This window comes from Ceratotherium simum, chromosome 35 (genome assembly GCF_057802395.1).
Source record: "Ceratotherium simum simum isolate JZ-2026a chromosome 35, ASM5780239v1, whole genome shotgun sequence".
NCBI classification, from domain to species: Eukaryota; Metazoa; Chordata; class Mammalia; order Perissodactyla; family Rhinocerotidae; genus Ceratotherium; species Ceratotherium simum.
The window spans coordinates 14,719,663-14,747,563 of NC_141934.1; the positions used below are offsets into that span (position 1 = coordinate 14,719,663).

Here is a 27,901-nt window from a genome sequence, read left to right on the forward strand (position 1 = left end):
GCACAGGCGAGGGTGCACTGTAGTGTACTTCCCTGACATGTGGAGGGCCATGGGCCTCTTTTTAGGTCTTCGGCATTCCTTTAGGAAGCATCAATGAAAAGGCCGCAGCCACAAATGAAATGCACCGTGTCCTCTGTTCTTGATAATAATTCTGAAGCATTACTCTTCAAATGACAGAAGGAAGACAGAGATATATACTTTGTTTTGTTTGTTTAAGGGAAATGTATAAAATCTCATTTTGTAGAGGACTGAATGATGGGAGCAGTACCCAGAAAGTCTTGGGCAGAATTGAGAATTTTTCAACTTCCTTTTCTTAGCATTCTCATAAAGAATTACAGATATAATCTCCCTCTTAAGCATATTCCTTGCCAGTATTAGTCACTTTCCTTTTAGGGATTAATATATTCATATATTTCTAACTCTCTCAAAAGGCAGTGAACAAGAAAATGCTGACCAAATAGGACTATTTCTTACTTGTGTCCAGTTCTTGCTAGTGCAGACAAAATGTTTTCTTATATTTACTGAGTACCTACTCTGTGGCAGGCCCTGCATTAGCCTCAGAGGACATCCTAAATTAGTGGAAAGTACTGGTGAAAAATAAGGCAGGGATGTGGGACAGGCTGAGGATGTGGCTGCCAGGGCTGAGGTGGGTAACAACTTAGAATAAGAGCGAACAGGGGCAAACCCCCTTGCATGGCGTGGGGTAGGGTTTGGAATGCTGATAAACACATACACCTGTCCAGGGCTTTCATCTGCTCTGTCTTCACGGTGTGATTATTCTTTAGAATTGAGCAATACGGAGAATCACACCCATGGAGTGCCATCCAGGTTCCAAGGAAGCAAAGAACAGTGCAAGGGTTACTACCACTGATACAAACACTTAACAGGTCATTATGTTTCTCCTACTTGGGAAACTTACTCTGGGTTTATTTCTAATCAAAGCTACTTCATTTGAAATATCCAAATACATACTGCTTCCAAAAAGACAGCTTGGCCCAACGATGTTTAGGTCTGTTACAATAACTGTTTTTCTTCCCTCTGACCATAAGCATTGTGCCTGGGATTCTTCTTATAATATGGGGTTAAAGAGTCAATCATCCTGGCATTTAGTAACATGTTACCTTTTTCTGCATAATTCTCAGCTCGTCACTCAAGTTGTTATTCACCTTCATTAGCTGTTGTATCTTGGCCTCAGAAGCCACTAGAGCGTTTTTGACCTCCATAAATTCCTGCACAGTGACTGGTCCATCTGATAAATCTGAATCTAGGCTCTAAAAATAAATTGGGGAAAATGTTCAAAATCTGAGATGATGATAACATTCAAGACTAACAGCTAAAGAATTTCTAATTCTGACCATGCCAGCTGGATTGCAAAGTTAATCAAACCAAATCAAGGCTTCTGAGAGTAAGGTAAAAAGAAAACATAGAGGTAGGGTTACTATTTGGAAAACTTTAAAGTTAATATTTTCTAACAGAACAGGCAGTGGGGTACAAATCTACTTTGACAATGACTCTCTAAGTCTGTATACCTTGTCTTGTCTGAGTTTCTCTGCTCACTCATTTTTCTTTTTTATTCCTTCTTGCATTCCAACAGATTTTTATTGAGCATTGGGCAGTGTTCTAGGGTCTTGGGATATATATAGAAGAAAACAGACAAAGATTTCTGCTTCCATGGCTTTTATATCCCAACAGAGTGAGAGAGGGAAAAAATAAAAATAAATAACTATACAGTGTGGCAGAAGGGATAAGAGCTGTGGAAACTAGATAAAATGGAGCAGGGTGAGGGTCGGGGGAGCTGAAGTAGGGGTGAAGATGGGTGCATTTTAATTAGAGATGTGGGGTAAGCCTTTGGGTAGGTGAGACATGAGCAACAGCCTGAAGGAAGTGAGGACGTTAGTCAAATGGCTGTCTGGAGGAAGAATGTTCTAGCCAGCAGCAGAGCACAGCTAGTGGGAGCGGATGTGCAAGGTGGAGAGGAGTAGAAGGCCAGTCAGTCCACAGAGGACCCCGTCATGGAGAGTCCTGTCCTGACTCTGGCTTTCACTCCAAGTGAACCCGGTGCTTCTGGGGAGACTGGGCAGGGGTGTTTCAGAGGGGACAAGTGACTCCTGCTGTACCCTCCGCATTCCCTGCATCTGCCAATGACATCACCATTCTTACAGCTGTGTGACCTGGAAAACTCCGGACACAACTTTTGTAAGCCTATCTTCCCACTTCAAACATCCAACTTACTGCCAAGACCTGTCTATTCTATCTTCCTGTTCATTCACTCCCAAACATTTGCTGAGTCCCTCCATGGGCCAGGTCCGAGGCGAGGTCCTGGGGAGTCAGCAGTGGGTGGACCAGCCAGGTCCCTACTGTCCTTTCCTTGGACTCACACTCTCCTGTAGTGACTTCTCTTCCGTCCAGACCCTCCTAGCCCAGGCCCTGAGGCGGCCTGGGTCAGCTCTTGCTTCGACCTCTTCAGCAGTACCCTGAGTTCCCTTCCTCCACTCTCTGACCCACCAGAAGGTCCTCCCAAAACGGCCAACCATTGCCTTCCTGCCCTGCCTAAAAGCTCCCTTAGCTCTGCACTGTCAGCTGAGGGCCAGGCTCTTCAGTCTGGAGTCACCTTCCTCCACAGCGTGACCCCTGCCCTCAGCTGCAGCTTTGAGTCCCAGTCCCTTTAGGCTGGCCCTATACATGAGCTTTTCTACTGGGACACCCTTGTTTCACTTTCTCTCTGCCTAGAGCACCCTTCCCTGCCTCTCCACATGCTCACATCCCGCACATCCTTTAAGGTACACCTTAAAAGCCATCCCATATACAAAGCCTCCCCTGATACTCCTCCTCAGCAACAAGTTGTGTCTCCATTCACCCCATCCTCCCAACGTCTGTTTGTGCATCTTACGACATATCACTCCATACCTTTTATTAGTTACCTCTCCAACTAGGCAGTGACAGCCTCACGGGAAAGGGACTAGGCCTCATTCAGGAGAGTATTATCCAGAGAAGTCACCCGGTAAATGTTTGTTGAAAGAATAAAAAACACCAGCCCCTACTTACAAGTTTCATAAGTCACAATTGCAGCAGGGCTATGATTCAGCAATTGACTCAGGGACAAAGAACCCCCTATTTTAATCCTATTTACCTCGTTTGACCTTTGCTTGGCCCAAGCTGGCAGTAAACACAACTTTACCTCCATAGACTTTTCATAGGGCTCGCCCTCAAATGATTTACAAATAAGGCAATTTTGCAGGAGAAAAGATTTGAAAAAGAAACATATTCTCCCTTTCTGTGTGCAGTGTGTCACCTCACCTTCTGCCTGTTTGCCTTGCTTGCAGTGGCTTCCAGATCCGTGTCTTCGTCTGATGCCACACTGTCATAGTCTGGCTGGTCGTTGTCTTGACTTTCAATACTGTGCTGGTTATTGACTGTTTTCAGTATCAGCTCCACATTGTCTATCAATAGAAGCATATAATTTTACTTCAGGCTTAAAAAAGCTTTTTTCCCAAAAAACTATTGGGAGGATTTTTGGGTTTAGCTATTTAAAAGACTGAAAGAAAAGGACAGAAATACCAATGTTATATTTACACCAATACAGGATGAGAGAGCAAGTTATCAACCAGACAGATAGCCTACTATAAACTGCACCGAGAGATTTAAGCATCCCTCTGAGCTACTCGCCAAATGTGGGCAAATTAATTACATAGTTTAGGAAAAAGCTGCTCAGATTAAGGAGGCAGGTTCCCAAGTTTCTAATCATTCAAGGAGATAGACTGTAGCTCCAAATCATGAAAACAAAGCTGTAACTAATGTAAGATTAACTATAATTCAATTATAAGTGTAACTTGATTACAAGGTAATGTCAAGTCAAACAGAAAAAAAACTGTTAAAGTGGAGCCTAGAAACTAGGTGCTCAAAGAACAGGCACATTGGCATTTAGTCAGCTGAACGCCAGTGAGAGAGAGAGAGAAAAGGAGAATGACCCAGTGGACACACATGTGCATACCAGCAAGGTATGGTCTCTAGGGGAGCAGGAATGATTCTGTAGGTTCTAACACATTTTGAATAAAAGATTTCACAAATTATCCAAGTCTCTCCGATTTCTTTCAGGCATTCAAGCTAATCTCTTATTTCCAATATTATTTCTGGATATTCTGATGGATAATATCTGGCTGATAAATTACGGTTACTTAAAAGGAATTTTTTAAATTAATATTTAAAATATACATATCATCTGGGGCCAGCCCAGCGGTGTAGTGGTTAAGTGCGTGCACTCTGCTCTGGCAGCCTGGGGTTTGCAGATTCCGATCCTGGGCACAGACCTCCATACTGCTCATCAAGCCATACTGTGGAAACATCCCACATACAAAACAGAGGAAGATTGGCACAGACGTTAGCTCAGGGACAATCTTCCTCAAGCAAAAACAGGAAGACTGGCAACAGATGTTAGGTCAGGGCCAATCTTCCTCACACACACACACACACACAAAAATATACATATACATATACACACACATATACACATATCATCTGATTACACAGATAAAGATTCAATATAGAAAATTTGAAACTAATGATAGAACAATCATTCATAGCCATTGATATATGTTGGTCTATTTCTCGCTGGTCTTTTTCCTAGGCACATATATATACATATAGTCAATTTCATTATTTTCAGTAGTTATGGTCTATAAGGTTGCCGTGAAGACTCAATTAGCAAATACTGAACCATTGTTCTGAGTGGAAACACAGGGTTAGGTTCCTGGGAGCCTCTGGTCACGATATTTTCACCAACTGATCAACGTATAACTTTGTTTTATGTGTTTCTGTTTAAAGACATCTTCTTCAATATATGTTGTTGATTCATTAACAATGAACTCAGTGGCCAATGGCACTGTAACTCATGCCCAAACGAAGCTTATTTAATACACCTAAATACACATATTTTCTCCGTATGCCACATCACAGCCTTCTTGTGCTTAGGAACCCTAGACAGCACTTTGGCACTACACTTGGGGGCCATTTTAAACACCAACAAAAAGCACCAAGATGTGAAAATGTGGCACTAAATAGACCTTGAAAAGGACATTTGTTTACAGTATGAGAGTTGAAATAAAAGGCAGAGCGTGGCCTTGTTCAATCTCAGCTGGGAACATGTGTTTTGGATGACTCAAATTTTTCGCCATTCTGCACATGTCCACAAATTACCATGAAAATGCTGTTAGTACTGATTTTGGGGTTACAAATACATTTTAGCGAATAAGTTAATTTGCAAATAAAGGGATCTGTGAATAATGAGGATTGACTGTATATTTATACTTACATGTGGTATATTCATTTGTACATATGTATGTACACAACAGTCTTCCTTACAAAATTGGGATTATACTAAACCTTTAAAAAAATGTATTACTTTATACTATATCATTACATATGCTCTGAAAAAAGTCTGTGCACTTTTCAAATATGTGACTAATTGTTGCTCTATTACTATTTGTTTCTAATGTTTTCAGTGTTATTTATAACATACACATAACATCTCTGATTATTCCCCTCAATTAACACATAGAAATGGAACCACCAAGTCAAAGAATAAGTACATTTTGAGACTTTAAATTTATGAAAAGACCCTTATCACTGCACCTTCACCAAAATTTGATAAAATTTCTTAGACCTAGTTTATTCCTGGTTAAACCAGTAAAACCGAGAAGAACAAATTGTTGTCAGTTAATGATTACTGTCTTTGGGGAATGCGATGCTGACTGAAAACAATTTTTATGTTATGTATTTCTTCTGTTTAAATGTTTTACAATAAAAAAATTATTATTTCTGTAATTAGAAAAAACAATGAGGATACAGTATTAGGGCTGGAAAGGAAGTACATTCCTTCTATTTTTTTTTTTGCTGAGGAAGACTCCCCCTGAGCTAACATCTGTTACCAATCTTCCTCTTTTTTTTGTGTTTGTAAGCTGCCACCACAGCATGGCCACTAACAGACGCGTGGTCTAGGTCCACGTGCGGGAACCAAACCCGGGCCACTGAGGCAGAGCGCACTGAACTTAACCACTAGGCCACTGGGGCTGGCCCAGGAAGTGCATTCGTAAGCACGGAGACAGGACCCTGAGCTACTGAACTAGACTCAACAGGGCACCTTGGAAATAGGTGCTCAGCGCTCTCTTTACAATTTTAATTCTCACTGTAGACATCTAAAGTTTATAGTAACAAATCCTAACTATTTAGAACTCAGTTTTGTAGGTAAGCAACAGCAAGTGAGCCATAATTTAAATCCAGAGAGTTTATTTTCTTATGTCCTTTAACAAGACCTAAGTCAGACTTTTGGGTTAATTGCAGGATGCAATTTTATAGGGAAGATAGGTGACCCAAGAAGAAAAAAATCATATGTAAGGTAAATCTGAATAGCAGTTAATAAAGTTGAAATATTTATAATTCCAGGCTCAAAGAGGTAAACTTTTTGTCACGACATAGTACCAAAAAAACTTACAGGGCTTTAACTAAGCTGTCATGTTGATGACTGCTTTAATTAATTTATAACTTTAAATTTAACACGTGAAACTTAGAAGGCCACAGAAGCAAACATTTAGAGGTTTGAAACAGTTACCTTTTGAACTAGACAGAGGACTGCCTTGCTGTCTCCTCTTGGCGTCACTGAGAATGTCGATAACCAGCGTGGCAAACTCATGGGCGTTAAACCGAGCTAATTTCTGTCTGCCCTGAGAGTGAGAAAATAATTGGAAATAGTCCCAAATGCAAAAATATACACACAAGTATTAATATAAAACTAGTCAGACTATCTATTGTTAGACTTCGGCAAAAACCTTCCAGCATGATCGAAGTGTCATTAATCACAGCCACAACTGAATCAAACATTAACATTCTCCTTGTTTAAAACCACTTACATAGAGGAAATATATAACATTTAAGTTCTCACAACGCACATTACTTTTGTGAACAAAATGAAATGGTTCTACCTAATGCTTTTTGTCTAATATCAGTTCAGTTTTGAAGAAGACCTAGTAACGAAAAATTAATTTGGAGGGAAATTTTCGAATTTCGAGACAAACAAAAGTATACTCTAGATGTTGGGACTCCATCATTATATATAACCATCAATCAATAAAAATTAAAAGACCTTTCTAATTTACTCAGTGGCTCTTTTTAATGCTCTATTATTATATACTGTGCTTCAATGAAAATCACAGTGCATAAATCTTTGTATTTTTATTTTATTAGAACATATTCCCAAATAAGAAATTCCCAGGTGATAGCATGTTCTTAATTTTGAGGCTTCTGGAACCGGTTAACAAATTTTCTGAAGCCTGCCGTAATTGAAACTCTTATCTATAGCATGAGATAGCCCATCTTGCCATATGCTTACCAGTTTGGAGTATCCTTTATTACATCATTTAATTTGATTGATAAAACTTTCTTTAATGCCTTTAGGTTGCTTTCTTTGATTACTAACGAGGTTAAACATTTCTTCACATTTGTAAGCTGCCTGTATTTCTCCTGGGAATTGTTTTATATTCTTCCCCAGTCATCTATTTATGTCTATCACTTTTCTTATCAATCTGTGAGTTTTGTATGTGTGTATAAAAGATATTAACATTTTAATCAATCAAAAAACTTAAAATACCTGTCCTGGGAAAATAAAATACCATGGTATCAGCCATTCCCAAAATAACACTACTAGTTACTTTTCAGACTCAGCCACTTGCCTGGTTCCGTGTTGACGAGTACTCGGGATTGACCGGAAGGAAGGGGACGACGGTTGTCTCGGTTACCAGGGTGCTGTGGTTTTGCGTGGCAAGCCAGACTAGCCAGAGGAAAGAGCCAGAGATAGAATCTCATCACCATGAGTGTGCCACTGTGTCCCTGAGAGCCGCGGCTCCCGCGTTACTAGGGAGACTCGGGGAAGCACACTCCGAAGCCAACATACACAAAAGTAAATGTCAACACACGTGTTATCAGGACAGTAGAAATTGGGCAAGTAAAACACTGAGGCTAGCAGCTTGTCACTGCCCACTGATAACAGAAGCTTATTAGATAAAGCCACATGTTAAGTCACCTGCATCAGTCTCTCGCCTGTCAACTTCATCGTACACATCCATGGCAAGTTCTTCAAACAAATGATTACTTAGCTGAAAGTAAAAAAATATCAGGAACACAAGGGACAAGGATTAACACTAGGAGAATGAGTGGCGACTGTGACTTATTCACCCTTTTTATCTCCAATGTCTTATCCAAAGCCAGTGCTTAGTAAACACCCACTGTTCAACAGACAATAGCATTTCCAAAATGGTACAGATCCTCTAGAAATATCTGCCTCCCACAGCAGTCTCATCCTTTATGATATGCAGATAGGGTTGTGCTATAAAGGAGGTGAGAGGTATCTAAAGCACACAACCTCAAAAGCAGGGTCCGCTTCTCTACTCTTCCTGTGATATCACCCTTTAAAGGCTCCTCTTCTGCTCTTGAGCATTTCCCAGTTCCCCTAAACATAAGGGATCCTAAACCCTTGGTGGGATAAAGATGCCAAAACATGCCATTTTAAGAGGATAAAACACACGTTTGCACAAAAATATCACCCAGACCTCGGTGAATTCTCTCTGCTCTCTTCCTCAGTAGTAGTTCTCCATTCCCCAAAAGAACTGAGCATCCCTAACAAAGGAGAGCCTGTCTCATCAGTATGCTGTGTGGTGTCAGCTAACAAAACAATCCCCACACCAACTAGGGTGCCCACCTGGCAGCAACTGGGACAGGGAGGACAGTCTGTCTTCCTCAACCCAGACGAGGCCAAGCCCCTGCCCGGGCTCATTTTTCCTTATAAAAACACACCCTGATGCTTGGTGGCTGTTACTTTTTAGTTGACACTGAATTTGTTCTATTCCCTACTGTGTTTCTTACAACTGCACATAGTACCTAGCACTGAGACCAGGCTCAGTCAATATCCACTCACACAATGACCAGAACGCATTTTATGCAGCAATTTAAAATGCTGGCTACACAGACTTCAGGGAACTTGACAAAATGCATTGCTGAGTGAAAAAAGCAGGATATAAAATTCTGTAATTGGGCCGGCCCCGTGGCTTAGCGGTTAAGTGCATGTGTTCCGCTACTGGCGGCCCAGGTTCGGATCCCAGACGTGCACCGATGCACTGCTTGTCCGGCCATGCTGAGGCCACGTCCCACAGACAGCAACTAGAAGGATGTGCAACTATGACATACAACTATCTACTGGGGCTTTTGGTGGAGGGGTGGGAAGGAGGAGGATTGGCAATAGATGTTAGCTCAGAGCCGGTCTTCCTCAGCAAAAAGAGGAGGATTAGCACAGATGTTAGCTCAGGGCTGATCTTCCTCAAAAAAAAAAAAATCTGTAATTATGATTGAGCTTCAGTCTAAAAAAAATGCATCTGAAACACGAATTAGAAGAAATACACCAAAATACTGACTCTCAATCCATTAATATAGTGAATGAGTATGATTCCCCTTCTCTATTTTCCAAATTTTCTCTAGTGCAGTTACATTACATTTATAATTAAAAATAAACCCTGAGAACCTTTTGCTGGATAAGGTGATGAAGGATTGGGAACTTGAACTTGCATCATAAATACCCACTGTCTTTCCTCTAAGAGGCTACAAGTTAATGCTATGATTTCTAACAATAACTACAACAGCAATACTGATTGAAGGCTTACATCCCAGGCACTGTGCTAATATTACCATATTTAATAGTCACAACACCTCTATGAAGATAGGAACTACTATTATCCCACTTTACAGACAAGGAAATTGAAGCACAGAAGTTAGTAGCTTGCCTCAAGTCACACAAGCCAATAAGTGATGGACCTGAGATCCAAGTTTAAGTTTCTCAAAATGTTAACACTTACTAATTCAAGGACTATACTAGCCTTATTATATTTCTCTCAGCTTCTCACTAGGGAGGAGGGATACGGAGTGTAGGAAAAACAGTGAATTGGCACTGATAAGAGCCCTCACCTGTGAGGAGACCACAGTGTGGGGTCAACAAGTAATAACTGCAGCTCACCCTCACTGAGCAGTTCTGATCTGCAACCCTTGCTGGATCTTTATCTCCCTTTCTGGAAGAGGACACCAAGGCACAGAGAGGCTAAGGAGCGTGTCAGAGCTGAGATCTGTACCTGCCACTCTGCCCCACAGCCCAAGCTCGTGAGAGCTACACTCAACTTTGTTGCAGATATTTACCCAGTGCCTGCTACACGCCAGATATGACAGACGTCACCCCGGATGTCACGCAGCTTTCAGCCTAGCGACACAGGGGAGGCAAAGGGAGCTTGGGTTTTATCTACAATGTTTAAATTATTTAAAATAAAAATTGGCTTGCATACTGTAAGAAATTAAAAGGAAATCATAGAATATTTAGTACTGACTCCAAAGTTTATCATCTTAATCTTCCTTAAGAAAGTCAATAAAACACACAGACACACAAAACCGTAGATACAGAACACAGAGACACGAAACAAATTGCATAAAATACATTTATTTCATATTACAGTTAAATACTAGTTATGATAAATTCATTTTATGTAATATTTAGTACTTAACATTATATGAAGTTCTAGTGAAGGGTCTTCTGTGAAAAGGGGGATGAAGAGGAAGTCATAACTTAGTTGCAATTCCAGAGTTAGGCTGTGGGAAAACTCCTACCTACACCGTGAAGGCAGTCAGATTTCAGCCACTTGAGTGATGAAAGGGAGGCAAGCTGGGAAGGGAGAATACTGCAGGCAAGAGCATTCCTGAAAGAGGGCTTGAGGGTGCCTCAGAGAGTGCTAACTCATAAAGAAATACTTAAACACACGCAACATACACACGATGGGAATCAGCTGGGAAGTAGGGCAAGAACCGAAAGGTGCGAGTGGGATGACACCCTTAAGGGTTATGGAAAGAAGTGAAGAATCTTGACTCTGATCCAGGGAGCAATGAGAAGAGCTGAGGTGGGTAATCTGGTGGTTCAAATGGCTGGGGAAGTGCCCTGGTGAGGCTTCATTTGTGGCGACTAAACAAAGAGAAATCGTTCCCAGAGAGGTAGATTTCCTGGGGCCCTGACTAAGGCTGAGGTGGGCAGTATGGAAAGAAAGAAGCAGACTAAAGTGAGGTTGTCACCTGCAGAACTGGGCAAACTCTGAGCACATACCTGGGGCAGGACCACCAGCTTTTAAAAACATACATTTACAAAGCTCTGATGAATGGCATGAGATATGCACGACAGTTACTATGGTGGCTGGATCCCAAATGGCAGCAAGTGAATCTGTGGTGCTCACCATTCCAGCATTAGCTTTTATCCTTCTTTAGCATCCTATGAGCTACAGGAAGTAATTCCAAGAGGTGTGTCCCACTTACTCATTTACACTGAGAGAAACTAGAGAACTCTTACCAGGAGAAACAACTTCCTAACATCAAAGGCATAGTCTTCACTTTTAAAATGATGGAGAAAAATGGCGTTATCTGAAGCAGAGCCAATAAACTGGATATACTAAACTAAACGGTACTTTCAGTCTTCTTCACGACATACTCAATGGTCTGCTTCTGATTTAACAACCCCTAAGAGCATGAAATAAAGTCATCTGATGCAATAGGTAATGGGCTGAGAGCAGTATTAGTAGGACACACGATTTCCCATACTGGGGTTCACTAGGAAATAGACATACTCACAGATTGAAGTTTCTTCTTAGCAGCTTTTGCCAATTCAGACAAATCCAGGCTGCTAAGAAAATGCACAAAACTAATAAGCAAATAAAACCATTTTTGTGAGCTCTGTAGAAGATTAAGATAGCCAAGGGATCAAGATACTAATTACAGTTCATGGACATGGTCAGAGCCAAAAATTCTATAGCCCAATAGAGCCAGTGAGGAAACTCTGAACAGAGAACAACTTGGTGAAAGTAACTCCTTGTAGAAATACCATAATCATGTTACATGGTAAAGAGAAAAAGAATCACCTACTAACTAAAAGACAAAACTATTGCCAGGTTAGTCCCCAGGCTCTTTATGTGAGAAGTCACAATTTTTGAAGTTGTTATAAAAAAAGCATGTTGGAAGAAAATATGAAAAGGGCAGAATGTGAAACACCAGAATGGCAAGATTACATCTGGAATAGCAGTTAATCATTTCATAAACTCTTGTCAGTATCTGTGCAAAGGTAATTGGCTAAATAAGGGTTTAAGGTTCATTCCTACAGCCATGAACTCATCTGACCTTATAACCAGGGGTCGGCAGATTATAGCCCACTTTTTGTTCAGCCCATGAGCTAAGCATGGTTTTGACATTTTTAAATGATTGAAAAAAAAAAACAACAAAGGAAGAATAATATAACGTGAAAATTATATGAAATTCAAATTTCAGTGTGTCCAGAAATAAAATTTTATTGTAACAGACACACCCTTCATTTACGTAGTGTCCATGGATGCTTTCATCTACAAGTGGCAGAGCTGAGTAGTTGTGACAGAGGCCGTATGGCCCACAGAGCCTAAAATATTTACCATCTGGCCCTTAAGAACAACAAAAAAATTTGCTGATCCCTGTTATAGACAAAGGATATACTCTCTTATAATACAGAAATATTCTGTGATATAATCTACAGACACAATATACTGTCACATCTGGCTAAAACTGTGACAATATCACTGACTCCAATTTTCTTATTAGCAAATTTGTTACTTGTGCTCTTTCAAACTTAAGTTTTATATGGTGGTTTACTTACAGCCGTCTTATTTCCAAATTGTATAGCCATAAAAGAGAAAAATGTATGGGCTTTGTTAAACACAAAATATAATACACTTAAACACTACACAACCAAGGAAATATTAGTGACAGACAACATTGTTCGGTATTTCAGTGCCCTTACCTGTCTGCCATTTGAGGTATTATAAAGTGCTGTCCATTTTTGTGATCTGAAACAGAAACCAAGCCAAAGTTTTGTTCATATAAATACTGATAAGATCTGTAAAGGACTACCAACATTATTTTCTCAATTTATGTTTTGCAAGTAGTATCCTCCCATAATTATGAATATGTGGGGGAACAGAAGTTGCCAGATTGGCTACAAATTCCCAAAGACCTGGCCAGTAGCAAGGATCATATCCTCATTTTCTTCTGGTACAAAGGTCCTCACATCATTAAGCGGAAAGCCTATGCTCACTCTAATCCTACGCTTCGTTCCTCCCCAGTATAACTGATGATCTTCAGCCACGGACAGAACCTTTAGGAGCTGAATTAGCTCAGAGCAGGCTTCCATCAGCTCTCCATGTGGAATGGTGGAGCTTCCATGAGCTTTGGTGGCTCACCTTCAAATCAATCAATTAGTATAAAACAGACAGGGCCGGGGCAGGCGGTCTCAGCAGATCCAGGCAAGTGCTCCACCTCCTACAAGGCTTACTGACTCTGTCTTAATCTACCTTCTGGAGGACACTGACCATGTGCCAATGAATAAAGCCACTATAAGCATTCACATACAGGTTTTTGTGTAAACATAAGTCTTTATTTCTCTTGGGTAAATACCTAGGAGTGGGACTGCTGGGTTACCGGTATAAATGTACATGTAATTTGGTAAGAAACTGCTAGACCTTTTTCCAAAGTAGCTCTATCATTTTGTTTTCCAATCAGCAATTTATGAGTTACAGTGGCTCTGCATCTCTCCCAGCACTTGTATTGTCAGTTGTTTTTTTTTTAATTTTAGTCATCCTAATAGGGTATATAGTGGTATCTCACTGTGGTTTTAATTTGCATTTCCCTAATGGCTAATGAATCTGAGCTTCTCTCTTCAGGTGCTTATTTGCCATCTGTATATTGTTTTTGCCCAGTTTTTATGGGTTGTTTGTTTTCTTACTCTTGAGTTTTAAGTATTTAGGTATAAATATTCTGGATCTAAGTCCTTTGTTGTGATTCTACACAACACATGATGTGATTTCAACATCATGTAGAAAATATCACGTAGAATTTCTTCTTCAAATGTTTGGTAGAATAGTCTCATTTAATGTGCAAAACTTGAAATGTGAATTCCAAACACTTAAAAATATCCATTAAGAATCACCACTGCACAGCTAGCAAACTATGTGAGTCATAAACCCTATTTATTGTATTGCTATATGACAACAGTACTTCAGCTGGTTCACAGTATTCACCAGTGAAATCATCTGGGCTGGGGTTTTCTTTACTGGAATGTTTTTAAGTACAAATTCAAATTCTTTAAAATGTAAAATGATAAATATGTAAAATGATTACATATTTACATTCTCTCTTTCTTCTTGGGTAGGTGTTGGTAGTTTGTGGCTTTCAAGGAATTGGTTCATTTTATCTAAGTTGTCCAATTTATGTGGATAGACTTATTTATAACATTTTCACATTATCCTTTAATGTCTGTGAGATTTGCAGTAATATTCCCCGGTGTGTATTCTTTCTTTTTTCTTTGAAAGTATGGCTAGACATTTATCAATTTCATTGATCTTTCTGAAGAACTAGTTTTTGGTTTCCTTGATTTCTCTCTACAGTTTTCCTTTTTCAATTTCACTGATTTCTGCTCATCTTTGTCTAGTTTCTTAAGGGGGAAGGTTATATTAAAGATTTGAGACTTTTCTTTTTTTTTTTTAATTTTATTTATTTATTTTTTCCCCCAAAGCCCCAGCAGATAGTTGTATGTCATAGATGCACATCCTTCTAGTTGCTGTACATGGGACGCGGCCTCAGCACGGCCGGAGAAGCGGTGCGTCGGTGCGCGCTCGGGATCCGAACCCGGGCCGCCAGCAGCGGAGCGCGCGCACTTAACCGCTAAGCCACGGGGACGGCCCTAGACTTTTCTTCTTTTCTAATGTAAGAATTTAATGTTATAAAATTTCCTATAAGTATTGCTTTAGCTGCATCCCACAAATTTTGATATGTTGTCTTTTCATTTTTGTTCATCTGAAAATATTTTCTAATTTCCCTTGAGATTTCCTCTTAGCCCATGGATTACTTAGAAGTATGTTGTTTAATTTCCAAGCATTTGGGTATTTTCTAGTTATATTTTTACTATTTATTCTAGCTTAATTCCATTACGGTCAGAGAATATACTTTGTAGGATTTTAATTCTTTAGATTTCCTAAGGTTTGTTTTATGACCCAAGAAATGGTCTATCTTCGCGAATGTTTGATGTGTACTTGAAATGAACGTGTATTCTGATGTTGTTGGGTAGAGTATGCTATAAATGTCAACCAGATGCAGCTGGTAGATGGTTTGGTTTCAGTTCAATATCCTTGCTGATTTTCTATCTACCAGTTCTATCCATTACTGAGTGAGGACTGGTGAATCTCCCACAATAACTGCAGATTTGATCTTTTCTCTTTTCAGTTCTATCAAAGTTTGTTTCATGTATTTTGAAGCTCTGTTGCTGGGTGTGTACACATTTAGAATTGTTATGTCTTCTTGGGGAACGGACCCTTTTATCATCAAATTATGTCCCTCTCTCTCTCTGCTAATTTTCCTTGCTCTCAAGTTTACTTTGTTATTGATATTAATATAGCCACTCTAGCATTTTTTTACTTAGGATTTGCATGGTATACCTTTTTACACTTGTTTGTTTGTTTTTTTTTTTTTGTGAGGAAGACTGGCTCTGAGCTAACCTCTCTTGCCAATCCTCCTCTTTTTAGTGAGGAAGATTGGCCCTGAGCTAACATCTGTGCCCATCTTCCTCCATTTTGTATGTGGGAGGCCGCCACAGCATGGCTTGACGAGTGGTGCACTGGTCCGCACCCAGGATTTGAACCTGCAAGCCCTGGGCCGCCAAAGCAGAGCGCATGAACTTAACCACTACACCACCTGGCTGGCCCCAACACCTTTTTGCTTTTAACTTACCTATATCACTATATTTAAAGTGGATTTCTTGTAGATGGCATACAGTTAGGACTTGTTTTTTGTTTTACATCCAGTCTGACAATCTCTGCTTTTAATCGGTGTGTTTAGATCATTAACATTTAATGTAATTATTGATATGTTTGGATTTAAGTCATAATTTTATTACATAGTTTCTGTCTGGGCTTCAGTTTTTTGCTCCTCTCTCTCGCCTGTCTCTTTTTTGAATATTTTGAATCAAAATATCTTCTGATTATTTGAGTCAATTTTAACATTCCATTTTAGTTTGTCTCTCGACTTTCTGACCATATGTCATTGTATAGTCTTTTTTAGTGGTTGTGCTAGGGATTATAATATATACGACTTTTTATAGTCTACTTAGAAATCATATTTTACCATTTTAAGAAGAATGCAGAAATCTTACCTCCATATTTCTTTTACCCTTTCCCAGAAACCTTTTAGGTAGTAGTTGTCAAATGTATTACATTAACATAAGCTGAAAACCCCACCAGACAATGTTATAATTTTTGCTTTAAATTGTCATACATATCTAAAAGAACTTACGAGGAAAACATAGTCTATTATATTCATCCAGATACTGTTTCTGCTGCTCTTCTTTCATTCCCGAAGTTCCAAGATTCCCCCTGGTATAATTTCCCTTCCACCCAAAGAACTTTTTTTTAGTGTTTCTGTTAGAGCAACTAATTATTTTCCTTCATCTTAAAATGTTTTTATTTTGCCTTCATTCCTGAAGGTTATTTTCACTGGAAACCGAGTTCTGGGTGACAGTTCTTTTCTTTCAGTACTTTAAAAATATTGTATGGGCCGGCCCCGTGGCTTAGTGGTTAAGTGTGTGCGCTTCGCTGCTGGCGGCCCGGGTTCTCGGATCCCGGGTGCGCACCAACACACCGCTTCTCTGGCCATGCTGAGGCCGTGTCCCACATACAGCAACTAGAAGGATGTGCAGCTATGACATACAACTGTCTACTGGGGCTTTGGGGGAATAAATAAATAAATAAAATAAAAAAAAAATAAAATAAAAAAAAATAAAAATATTGTAAAAATACTTCCTTTTCATCTCCACGGTTTCTGATGAGAAATCCATAGTCATTCAAATAATTGCCTATACGTTATGTGTTATCTTTTTCCTTGGCTGCTTTCGAGGTGTTTTCTTTGTCTGGGTTTTCAGCAATTTGATTTTCATGTGTTTGACTGAAGATTTCATGAGTTTATCTTGTTTGGGGTTCTCTGAGCTTCCTGAATCTGTAAGTTTATGTCTTTTGCCAAATTTAGAGTTTTTAGCCAGTATTTCTTCAAATATTTTTCCTGCACCTGATCTTCCTGATCTCTTTCTGGGAGTCTGATAATACAAATGTGACCTTTTGATATCGTCCTACTTTTCTCTCTTGCTCAAAGTGGATAACTTCTAGTAACCTATTTTCAATTCACTCGCTCTTCTCTGTTATTTCCATCTGCTATTAAGCCCATCCAATGAATTCTAAAATTTTACTTATTGTATTTTTTCAGTTCTGACATTTCTATTTGGTTCTTTTCTATATCTTCTATTTCTCTGCTGAGACTTTCTATATTTCTATCTGTTTCAAGAATGTTCACACTTACCTCTTAGAGCATGTCACTATCTGCTTTAAAATCTTTGATAATTCCCACATCTGTGTTCATGTCTGTTGACTACCTTTTCCCTTGCAAGTCTTTGGGATTTTCCTGTTTCTTCATATGTAAAGTAATTATGGATGGTATCATGGACGTTTTGAATATTATGTTGTGAGACTCTGAGTCTTCCTTAAATTCTACAGACAATGTTAATATTTTTGTTTTAGCAGTCAACTGACCAGGTCAGGTTCTGTCTCCCGGGCCAAGTGGTGAGAGGAGAGAGAGCAAAAAAAAACCAATACCCTCATGCTCTGGGTCAGAGATTAAGGCAACTGCGCTGCCACTGCTGTTGCCACCACTGCAGCCACAGGATTGCCTAAGGGCTACAGTGGGGGGAAAAGGAAGAAGAAAGAGAAAAAACCCCAGAGGAATCCCCCTACTCTCTCTCCCATAGAAAAGTCCCATTTCCTGCTCCTCAGACCAGACAGAAAAGGCTTCTTTACATCTGTCATGCAGTCCCAGGCTTCAGGCTGTTGTGGAGGCCATATCAGAAGTAAAATAAACAGGACACTCACCACCACCTTGATGGTACTCTAAGTTCCCTAGTCCACCAGCTAGAGTCCTCAGATAGCTACTCTATGCATTTGGTCCGGGGTTTTCAATTGTATTCCTCAGGAGACACAGGGTGAGGTGCGCTTACTCTATCTCACCAGGAACCAGAACCACACCAGGGCCTCTTAACTCTACTGTACAACCAGTGCAGAGAACCACCATATACATGTATGTGGATATCAGGGGTTGGCAAGCTTTTTCTGTAAAGGGCCAGATAGTAAATATTTTAGCCTTTATGGCCATATGGTCTCTGTCGCAACTACTCAACCTACTCAACTCTGCTCAGCAATAGATAATATGTAAATGAATGGGCATGGCTATTTTGCAATAAAACTTTATTTATAAAAACAGGTGACAGGCTGGATTTGGCCCACAGACTATGGTTTGCCAACCCCAGTTCTACCTCACAAATAAAGCTGGCTAATGGCAAAGTTCACTTTTGGACTTTGTTCCATTCCGTAGATAGCAGAATTCTTCAAATAACTACAAACGTCATTGCTTTGCTCTTCCATTTCTAGTCCCATTACTCACGAGAACTGTGGCACACACTCAGTTTTGGTTCGATATGTTCTTTGATTCTTGAAACAGCCACTACTCTAGACCTAAAATAAAGTTTTAGAAACTAAAATTCAAGGAGACTTGACTGATCTTATATCTTTTACATATAACTGAAAATGCCATAGTTACCATTTCAAACAGAAATCCTTATTTACAATTTTCTTGAGAATATGTCAAAGCAGAGGTCATAAATAATAGCGTCTCAACTTGTTTCTCCAGAGACTCACCGACTGGAGGGGTGGAGAGGCTGTTCTCCTTTCACTCACCTGGTTTCCTGCCACAGAGATAGAAGGCTAGTCTGTCAGTCAGCTCATACTGTATTTCTACAAGGCGTTCTGCCAGCTCATGATGCCCTCCTTGCCTACCAAGAGAAAACAAAGTACCATTTATATCGCTCACCAGCCACTGGCTCTAGAATAGAAAAACACAGAGACGTCTCCTGAGACACCTGAGTGATTTATCAAACGTGACTTTTTGGAACAATCAACCTTTTTGTGTGAGGTAAACTGGCAAGGTCTACTTCGATTCCCACCTTTATAAACTCTTTTCACAATCTGAACTATCCCCTTTCCTTTATTAATTTATAAGACAGAATACTTAATAAGGAATTCAAGGACTTATGAGAGGAATAAAGAATAACTTCATCTAATGAGGTAGAATATAAAATTAATAAATGGTCTAGGGTAGAGGTTCTCAAAAATTAACTAGAGTGCTTTAAAAAATATACAGATGTCCAGGCCCCACCCTTGGAAATTCGGAATCAGTAAGGATGGGATGAGTGTGGACATCAACATTTTGAAGAAGGTCCTTCCTCTAGATGCTTCTGATGCAGTCTGATTCTGGACGAGAGTTTAGTAATCACTTCAAGGTCTTTGATTCAGGGAAAGACAGACCAACCTAATGCACAGCTCACACCTGTAGCCACTTTCACCTCCTTATCTGTTATTTCCATAACAGAGAATATTAAGTTTGCCTTTCTTCATTCATGAAATAAATATTTAAGCTGCTTGAAAACCTTTTAGTAACAAGGCATATAAATAAATTATTACATTGAGAGACAACTATATGCAAGGTACACGTGAGAAAATTCCAAGGTAAGTGATAGTAAGTATCATTTACTAAGGGCTCTCTTCCTCTTAAAAGATGAAGTCTAGTTTCTGCCAGTTTCTCTTTCCACCCTTCAAGACACTACAAAATATTCTCCAACCTACCACATATCTTTGATTTCTGCAATGTACATCTTTTTTCTCATTTTTTAACACCTGAAATGAAATGAGGAAGTATCCTACAATTGATGGTACATTATCATTTAATTGGCCAAGTTTTTTTAATTGGTATGAAGTAACAATGACCAGTACAATCAGTGGGATCTTAGACCTGATGACATACTGTATTCCTCAATACCTTAGCTCTTCTTATTCCCAGATACCTCTGCTCTATCCAGTCAGGTCCCCTGCTGTGCAGAACATGCCCTGTCCATCCCTCCCTCCTGAACTTGACTCATGCCTTTCTTCTCACCTGGAATGCCTTAGCTCCTCCTTACACATCCAACTCCAACCTATTCTTCAAAAACCAACTAAAGAAATTTCTTAATGATTTGACAAGGAAGAAGCTCCATATATGCCTTTTAAGACAGGTGTCCACTTTGGCAATGAATTCCACATTATCTTGCCTCATTTAACTCTTTCATGCACTTATGAATCATCTCCTTCACGAGACAGTCAATTCTGGGAGGGCCGAGTTTTGTCATTTCACCCATCTTATCCTCTGCAGAGCAGAGTATAGTGCTTTGCAGTTAATAAAGTTAATTTGGAAAAAGAAGGAAAGATACCCATCTTCTATCATTTAAATGATATTCAAGATTAATCTGTGGATTTATTTTTCCAACATTTCACAGTCAAAATCTTTAAACAAAGAAAAATTAAAGAATTTTACAGTGAGCACCCAGACATCCACTACCTAAACCTACAATTAACATTCACTATACTTGTTTAATCACATATCTATCCACATAGATTTGTTTTTAAGTTCAAGCAATGACTAAAACTATTAAAAAACTCAGAAGTGGGTTCTGCAATTCTTGATACTTGATTTGGACTCTATAGCTCAAGTACCACTGCATTATAAAGGATTACATGGAAGACTGGAAGCTAAGCACACTGGGTAATTGTTCTACCTTCCCTGACTTTGCCAGGATCTGAGCTCATACGCTTGTGAAATGTCTTATCTGTAAAATAACAGAATGTAAACCTTTAAAGGGGTTAAATGGTAATCACACACAATTTAGCTACTTAACAATGAATCATACATGACATAAATAATCCCAGAGAGAAGTGACAAGAATCTAGGTCTCTTACCTTGCATAATCAACAGGAGTTTTCCCACTAGAATCTTGTGTGCCTGGGTCTGCTCCATATACTGCCAATAATTCTGCCTGTAAAATCTGCCCTGCTTTGGAGGCAACATGGAGTGGGGTGTTCCCTTTTTCCTAAGAATCATTAATAAAAAGTAGACAAAAAAGCAAATGAAATAAACTAAAGTCTCCACAAATATAACCCATTTAGTTTCAATTTAATATCTGAATCAAGTCATGCTTTCTTACAGGGTGAAAGAAGTTGGCTTGTGCTCCTAAAGATAACAGCCTTAAACAGGTTTCAAGATTCCCTGTTCTCACGCTTGAATGGAGTTGCTGAAAAACACACAAAGAAAAAAGAGTATCTGTGAACAGTGTAAAGAATGATGTACCACAGCAGCTGGCAGACCACTTTAACCTACGGTACATTACGAAAACATAATCTTTATCTAGCTCAGTAAGGTGGATGAAGTGGTCTTCCCCTTGCTGTTCACAACCACCCCTGAGCTCTAAGGTGGGGTCAGGCCCATTTTACTGATAAGAAAGCTAGGGCTGGGAAGGCTGACCTGCCCAAATGCACAACTTGTTTAAGTGGTACAACCAGACTCTGAGGGAGAGGCGTATGAGGAGGTGGTTGAGTATGGCTCTGAAGTCTGAGAGACCTCTATTTCAAACTATATACCCTTTAAGCTGTGTGACCTTGAGGAAGTTCTTTAAGCAATCTCAACCTCAGTTTCCTTATCTCTAAAATGGTGATAATAAAGTCACCTATTCACAGGGTTACTGTAAGTAGACAATGAAATAGCGCTTAGCACGGAGCCTGGTACATAGGAAATGCTCACAGAATACAGCTGCTATTATTATTATAATTATTGTTGTTGTTTGTTGTTGTTGTTATTGAACCTGAGGCTTTAGGGTTTTATTCTACACTGTGTAAACTACAGGATTCCGCCTTATACCACACCCTCTCCACAATACTAATCTTGGCCTTGCAAACAATGCTTTAAGGAAGTCTTTCAGGGTGGGAAATAGGCCTGTAGTATATCAAATTCTGTACTAACGCAGAAAAGCTCTTATACATTCAGAAGATGAGCTGCCTCCCTCCAAGTCTAACCTAGAATTGTCCAAAATGCAATGATCCTCATCATAGGAATGGGGAAATCTACTTTAACATCTATATCTAAGTCTTATTTTTCTTTACTTAATTAATTTTATTTTTAAAAATTATGGTAAAAAACACATACCAAGTCTTACTAACTAATGGAAGTAACAATTATATACACTTCTATGCAGTTTAAAATTCTGAATTGTGAGTGCCTGTGCTGTGTGAGCACTTGTAAAAAGCAGTGCTTTGAAGATAAAGATACGTATTTTTCATGGTGTGTCTCAAAAACATGCAAAGGCCCACATAAAGAAAACTAGCTACTCATTTTACAAGAATAATAAACCATCCCGTGTACTACAGCTTTGAGTCACACCCTGCTTCCTGAAGATCCTACTCAGTACGCAACCTAGAAACCCAAAGAAGTCCCACAAACTTTCTAGTCCCCTCTAGAAACAAACTCGGAGATGATTTCTATTTCAAAGTTAAAAAACAAAAAACTTATTGAAATATAATTTTAAAACCATATCTGAAAAACACAAATGGTTTTCTAGATACTTATTTTTCCTCTTTGCCCTTGTACCTCCACTCACATGAATGGCTGCTACTTGAATTAAGATTAAAGATGATACCAAATGCAAAAAAAAAAACTTATTAATTATTTAGTGTAGAGAAAGGAGTTTTTTTTTTGCTTCTCTTTTCTTCCTTTTTAAGTTTTTTTCAAACAAAACAACACACTGTTTCATCTAGCCATTTTAAGGATTCTAAAAGGTATGACCCACCTTACTAAGATCTTTGGCAGTCACACTATCGTCATCCCGGCAGGGCAAGCGATGGACAAATGCTAACATCTGATACTTGGCTCTGATGAATTCCTCTTTATTAGGACTGATTCGAAAACAAAAAAGAAAACAGTTCACTTGCAGTTCAGATACAACATTCCCCATTCTTTAGACTGTAAAAAGAAGAGGAAGTGACCCACATCCCCCACTCAAGAATAAAATGGACAATACCAAAATAAGTTTCAGCAGTGTGTGAGACCTGAAGTCTGAAAATATATATTAGCCATTATAATGGTCAGGACTGCAGAATACCTGCTTTTTATAGCATCTTTCTTCTCTGTGTAATTTTCTTAATTGAGCTAGCAACCTTGTGAGGAAGCGGCATTTTGTCCCATCTCCTAGGTGAGGCTTCATGCAGACTGGAGCCCCAAACCTAGATTTCTGGTCTGACTTCCTCTTGTTCAAGCACCTAAGCTTAAATCTGATTACATCAACAGCTTCCAAGTCTTAGTCTCAAACTGGAGAAACCATTGACTTGTGCTGGGTAACCATGCAACAGAGATGGTCCCGGGCCCGGCCTCGTTCCGCATTTCTAATAGCAAAGAGCTCAACACACAAATGGGGTAACCACCTCCTGTGCTGCCCTTGTGGATGCTCGTCAAACAGCTGCACTCCTTTCAGTGGGCCCCATGTGTTACAAAGAAATAAAAGTATTTATAAACATTCCACTCACTGTACTTTATCCTGTGGATTAGCTTTACGTCTTCCACTCATAATAGAGGCAGGGTCCAGCAAACAATGCTCCCATATAGAATTAGCACCATTATTACACAAGGTTTCAACCATCTAAAATCAAGCAGAATAAAATCATATTTTAATTTCTTTCCACAAATATTCAGTGGGAACCAGTGATTGAACTGATTTTTGTTTGAAAACAAGGCGCCATTACAAACACTAGCGTGACTGGGATGTCATGCACAGTATTATTTTCTGATTTTAGAAAGAGAAAGATGCACCTGTACACAGGATTCGGGTTTGACCAGTAGGATAGCTAAATACTTCAATGGGTTTGATTACATTGTTCTTATAGATTATGAAGGAAGAGTACTTCGACACTTTAGGGCAGTGTTTCTCAAGCCTGAAAAAGCAAATACTACTTCAAGGTTCTTAACAACCCATGTACCACCTAGACTACCCACTTAACACTGTTCTTTAAATTCACTCACTTAAAATGTTTACTAGCAGTTATGGTTTGATGTGCTAGTTATAGTTTTCTTATACACATTAAAATAATGCAACCATTAAAATAAATATTTGAGTATGACCTACAACTGCCTTGAGTACCACCGGTGATTCATGTGCCATACTTCATGAATTGTTGTTTTAGGGTCAACCCTGGCATTTTAAACTACTCATCTCTGGACTTTATTCAGATCCTATAATAAAATCTGTAAACACAGACCTGAGAGCTGTAAACACCCGATTTCACATGAGAATGAGCTGTCAGAAACTTCTGAGCAAAACTTATTAATAAACCATATCTCCTAATTTCATTTCAAAGTGTGACTCCTGACATGGCCCCAACTGTTTTTTACATTACTGGAGATACTGTCACATCAGAGACCCAAACCTACTTGTTTTAGTCCCTTGGTTTGTGTAGGCAAGTATAAGGGACATGTTGTGCAGCTGCCATAGATTTAGTAAAACATGTACTCAAGACAAATGAAGGCGAAACACTTGCTTAATTCTGAGTTCCAATAGAACTTGAAGAATGTGAACCCCAAAATAGAAGTACACATGACATGACATCGGACCCCAAATAAAACAAAGACCCACTTAACACTTAGCAGAGTGTTAAGCAATCAATCAAAACATGTTAACTTAATTTGGTCTCTAACTAGTAACTAGAACTTTAAGCAAATTTAAATCAGATGTTTCAGAAATTACTGAGGAATCCCAGTCCACGCTTCTATCAGAGCAGGAAAAAATGTTCTAGAAATATTAGCAGGTACTCAGGAATAAGTGCATTAATGAAAAGTTTCTAAGGCAGTTTAGCTTTCAGAAACGTTCATCATAGTATGTGGAAAAGACAGACTGTTTAAAAACAATTTCTGGTGACATTCTAGAAAGTCAGCAGTGAAACAGTACTAAGAAATTTGAATCTCTCCCTCCCTCCCACCCTCTCTCTCTCTCTCTCTCTATGCTTATGGTACAAGTTTTATGTTAGAAAGAACAAGATCTTGAATGATGAATTCAATACTTATATATATATAGCATTGATGGTCACGGTACCTCTATTAAGTTATGATTCAAACATTTTTGTAAGATTTAAGAAGTACAGTAGGAGAAATTTTAGTTGCTAAGACAGTAAGCCCTAAAAACTGAAATTATAAACCACGAGAAGAAGAATTCTTATCCTACCTGAAGCAATGTTGGAGGCCATGGTGTGTGTTTAAGATGCCTTACTTGAGAGATGTGGCGCCCTAAACTCCGATGGACACTGCAGCACTCGTCACATATAAAAGTTCCCCTATTTACTGATGCCCAGGAAGGATCTGGAAAGAGAATGAAATCTCAGTGGCCAGGATACCAGTTGGTTGCTTTTACTGACAGATGGCAAAAGATGACTGAGGTATAGTTTTTCAGAAAAACAAGACATTTTTGTTGTTTTAGTATGTTAATCAACACATCAAGCTGGTAAGCTTGTCTAATGATACTACCTATCTTGGCTGATTGGGTACAATGTTAATTGAGACTGAAAACATCAGTTGAAGTCCTAAATAAGTGGTTCTCTCTTTTCTGGTTCAGGGCCACAGTCTGTAGCCCTAACGTGATGTACCATCTCAGATGCATGCTCTTTCATTCAACATAAGAGAAGCAAATTGAGAGGATACAGATGAATCATTTCATATCCATCTCCACAAATGGCAAGATAATATCATCGTGACAGTGAATAATCCACATAGCATTATCTGAAGAAAATGGCGAACAGATTACTACAAATCTACACGCCTATCTGCTTAGCAGAAAGCTGCAAGCGACAGAACTATAAAACTGCTCAGCTGCTGTGGTTCTGAGGACAGACTGGGAAACCTGGCCCCTTCCACTAGGAAACGTTCTATGACATCCATTAGTTGTTTTAAATAAACTTGAGTCCAATCTTGCAACTGATCTGAAAGAACAGAAGCTGTAACAGCAGCTTCACAGAGGCAAAGATATAAAATAAAGACGAGTAGTATTTTTTGGTGTGTGTACAATACTTTTTTCCTGTGAAGTCCCACAGAGCTTCATTAGACATCCTTGGACACAAAGAATAATTCACACTTAGGAAGCAGTAAGAGTAATTCACACTGGGTAAGTAAACTGAATACTTAGAAACCCAAAATAAAGAAAGACCTTCTACATTTCATCAGACTCACAATGGGGTGACAATAGGTGCCACTCAAGCTGCTTGGTCTAAGGGTTATATTTTAAAATTCTTCAATGTCCACAAAAATCTCTAAAATGCATGTATACCATCTTTACCATTTTTAACAGTTTATTCAAACTCTTTCCAACCATATAATGAAAAGTTATGGGATTTCAATCAAAGACAAATCCTGGGAGTCAGAGAGTGTGGTGGTTAAGAGGGTTGGCTCTGCAGACAAGCAGTCCAGGGCCTGAACCCCAACTCTGCCACTTCTCGCACAATGATCTCAGGCAAGTTACTTCTATGAGTGTCCTCACCATGGATCAAATGGGAATAATTACACATCTCAGGGGAGTGAGGATATAAAGAGTAAATAAAGTTTCTTGCAAATAGTAAGTACTCAGTAATGTTAGCCGTTGCAACTTTTCCAAATCCAAGTACCATTCAGATATTTTCAAGAGCACTGGAAAAAGTTTTTCATTGTTAATACTTAAAATGTCCAATGTTTTACATGAACACTGTATTACAATAGTTAAAAATCTCAGTGGAGTTTTCAGGTAGTTGAACTCAGAGTAGGATATATTTTAAATGGACTAGATTCATTAAAAAAAAAAACGTAAAATATTTACTAAGACGTGATCATGGTTAAATGTTTGCCACAAAATAAAACAGGAACAACATAATTCAATGAACTACCACTCTGTCAGTACTACTATGCTATTCTAAAAAGCAAAGGCTAGAAACATCAAGATGAAGGATCCCTACAAAGATATATAACAACACTGCTTTTTGCAGTATGGTACTATGTACTAATGAGAAAAAAGACTGTTTTGAAGCATAGCTTTGGTTTTCACGTATTATTCAGAGGATTCACAACCTTCTCGGAGGAAATTAAACAGGAACAAAACAGCAAGGATTTAACATACATTAAGCAAGGTTCTCAATTAGTAACTTTAGCATCATGGATCAGAATCTCATGGAAAGAATATTAGAATGTTAACACATTAAAATCAAAATTGAGTTCGTATGAATGAAGTTGGGTGAAACCATTTCAGTTTATCTCAATGTTCTATGCCAGGCCTTCTTAGCTTGGGCTCCAGGACCACCACAAATGAGCTTCAGAAATGTCCGTGACCCCACTAATAAATCTCAACATAAATTCTGTGTGAAAGGCTAAGTACGTGTGCATTTTCTGGGGAGAAGGTTTTAGCACGCATCAGAATCTCTAACCCTAAAGGTAACTCTTTCACTAGGGCTTTGCAGAAAAGGCAGCACAAATTCCTAGCTGCTCAAGTTCACAGAACACTTCAAGGTAGCCTAATTATATTCAAAACAGGAAGGAAGTGACTCAAGTCTCTGTAGATGAGGCATATGAGACAACAACTAAAACGATACAATGGAAGAGAAAATGTTCTGAAATGCACAAAATGCTGCAGAAGTGCAAGACAGTTTTTAGGGTAGCAATGGAGGAGCAGTTTTCCTTTGTCCCCCATCACCCATTGAGAAATAAATACACATTCCAAGAGGAAGTCTGAATCTCGACTCATGTGAATCAAACACATCACAGAACGTTCAACCGAAAACAGGCAAAAAAATAAGGAAGTGGAACA

At 39.1% G+C, this 27,901-nt stretch overlaps 1 protein-coding gene across 10 annotated transcripts in view; it reads right to left on the reverse strand.

Moving 5' to 3' along the window:
* The window catches only part of GIT2 (GIT ArfGAP 2), a 47,744-nt gene that overhangs the window by 18,296 nt on the left and 1,547 nt on the right, over window positions 1-27,901 (reverse strand). For 5 of the 10 annotated variants that reach the window (XM_014787054.2, XM_004429889.3, XM_004429887.3 and 2 more), the window contains exons 2-14: window positions 25,304-25,437; window positions 23,616-23,728; window positions 22,883-22,988; window positions 21,248-21,334; window positions 21,003-21,133; window positions 18,912-19,006; window positions 12,887-12,932; window positions 11,695-11,746; window positions 8,072-8,144; window positions 7,722-7,819; window positions 6,605-6,716; window positions 3,298-3,440; window positions 1,122-1,271 (exon numbers count right to left, since the gene is read on the reverse strand). In XM_014787054.2, coding sequence (XP_014642540.2) covers window positions 1,122-1,271; window positions 3,298-3,440; window positions 6,605-6,716; window positions 7,722-7,819; window positions 8,072-8,144; window positions 11,695-11,746; window positions 12,887-12,932; window positions 18,912-19,006; window positions 21,003-21,133; window positions 21,248-21,334; window positions 22,883-22,988; window positions 23,616-23,728; window positions 25,304-25,437 — 1,340 coding nt within the window. The remainder of the gene's footprint in view (window positions 1-1,121; window positions 1,272-3,297; window positions 3,441-6,604; window positions 6,717-7,721; window positions 7,820-8,071; window positions 8,145-11,694; window positions 11,747-12,886; window positions 12,933-18,911; window positions 19,007-21,002; window positions 21,134-21,247; window positions 21,335-22,882; window positions 22,989-23,615; window positions 23,729-25,303; window positions 25,438-27,901) is intronic. The other 5 variants (XM_004429891.3, XM_014787051.2, XM_014787048.2 and 2 more) reach the window with 4 other exon arrangements.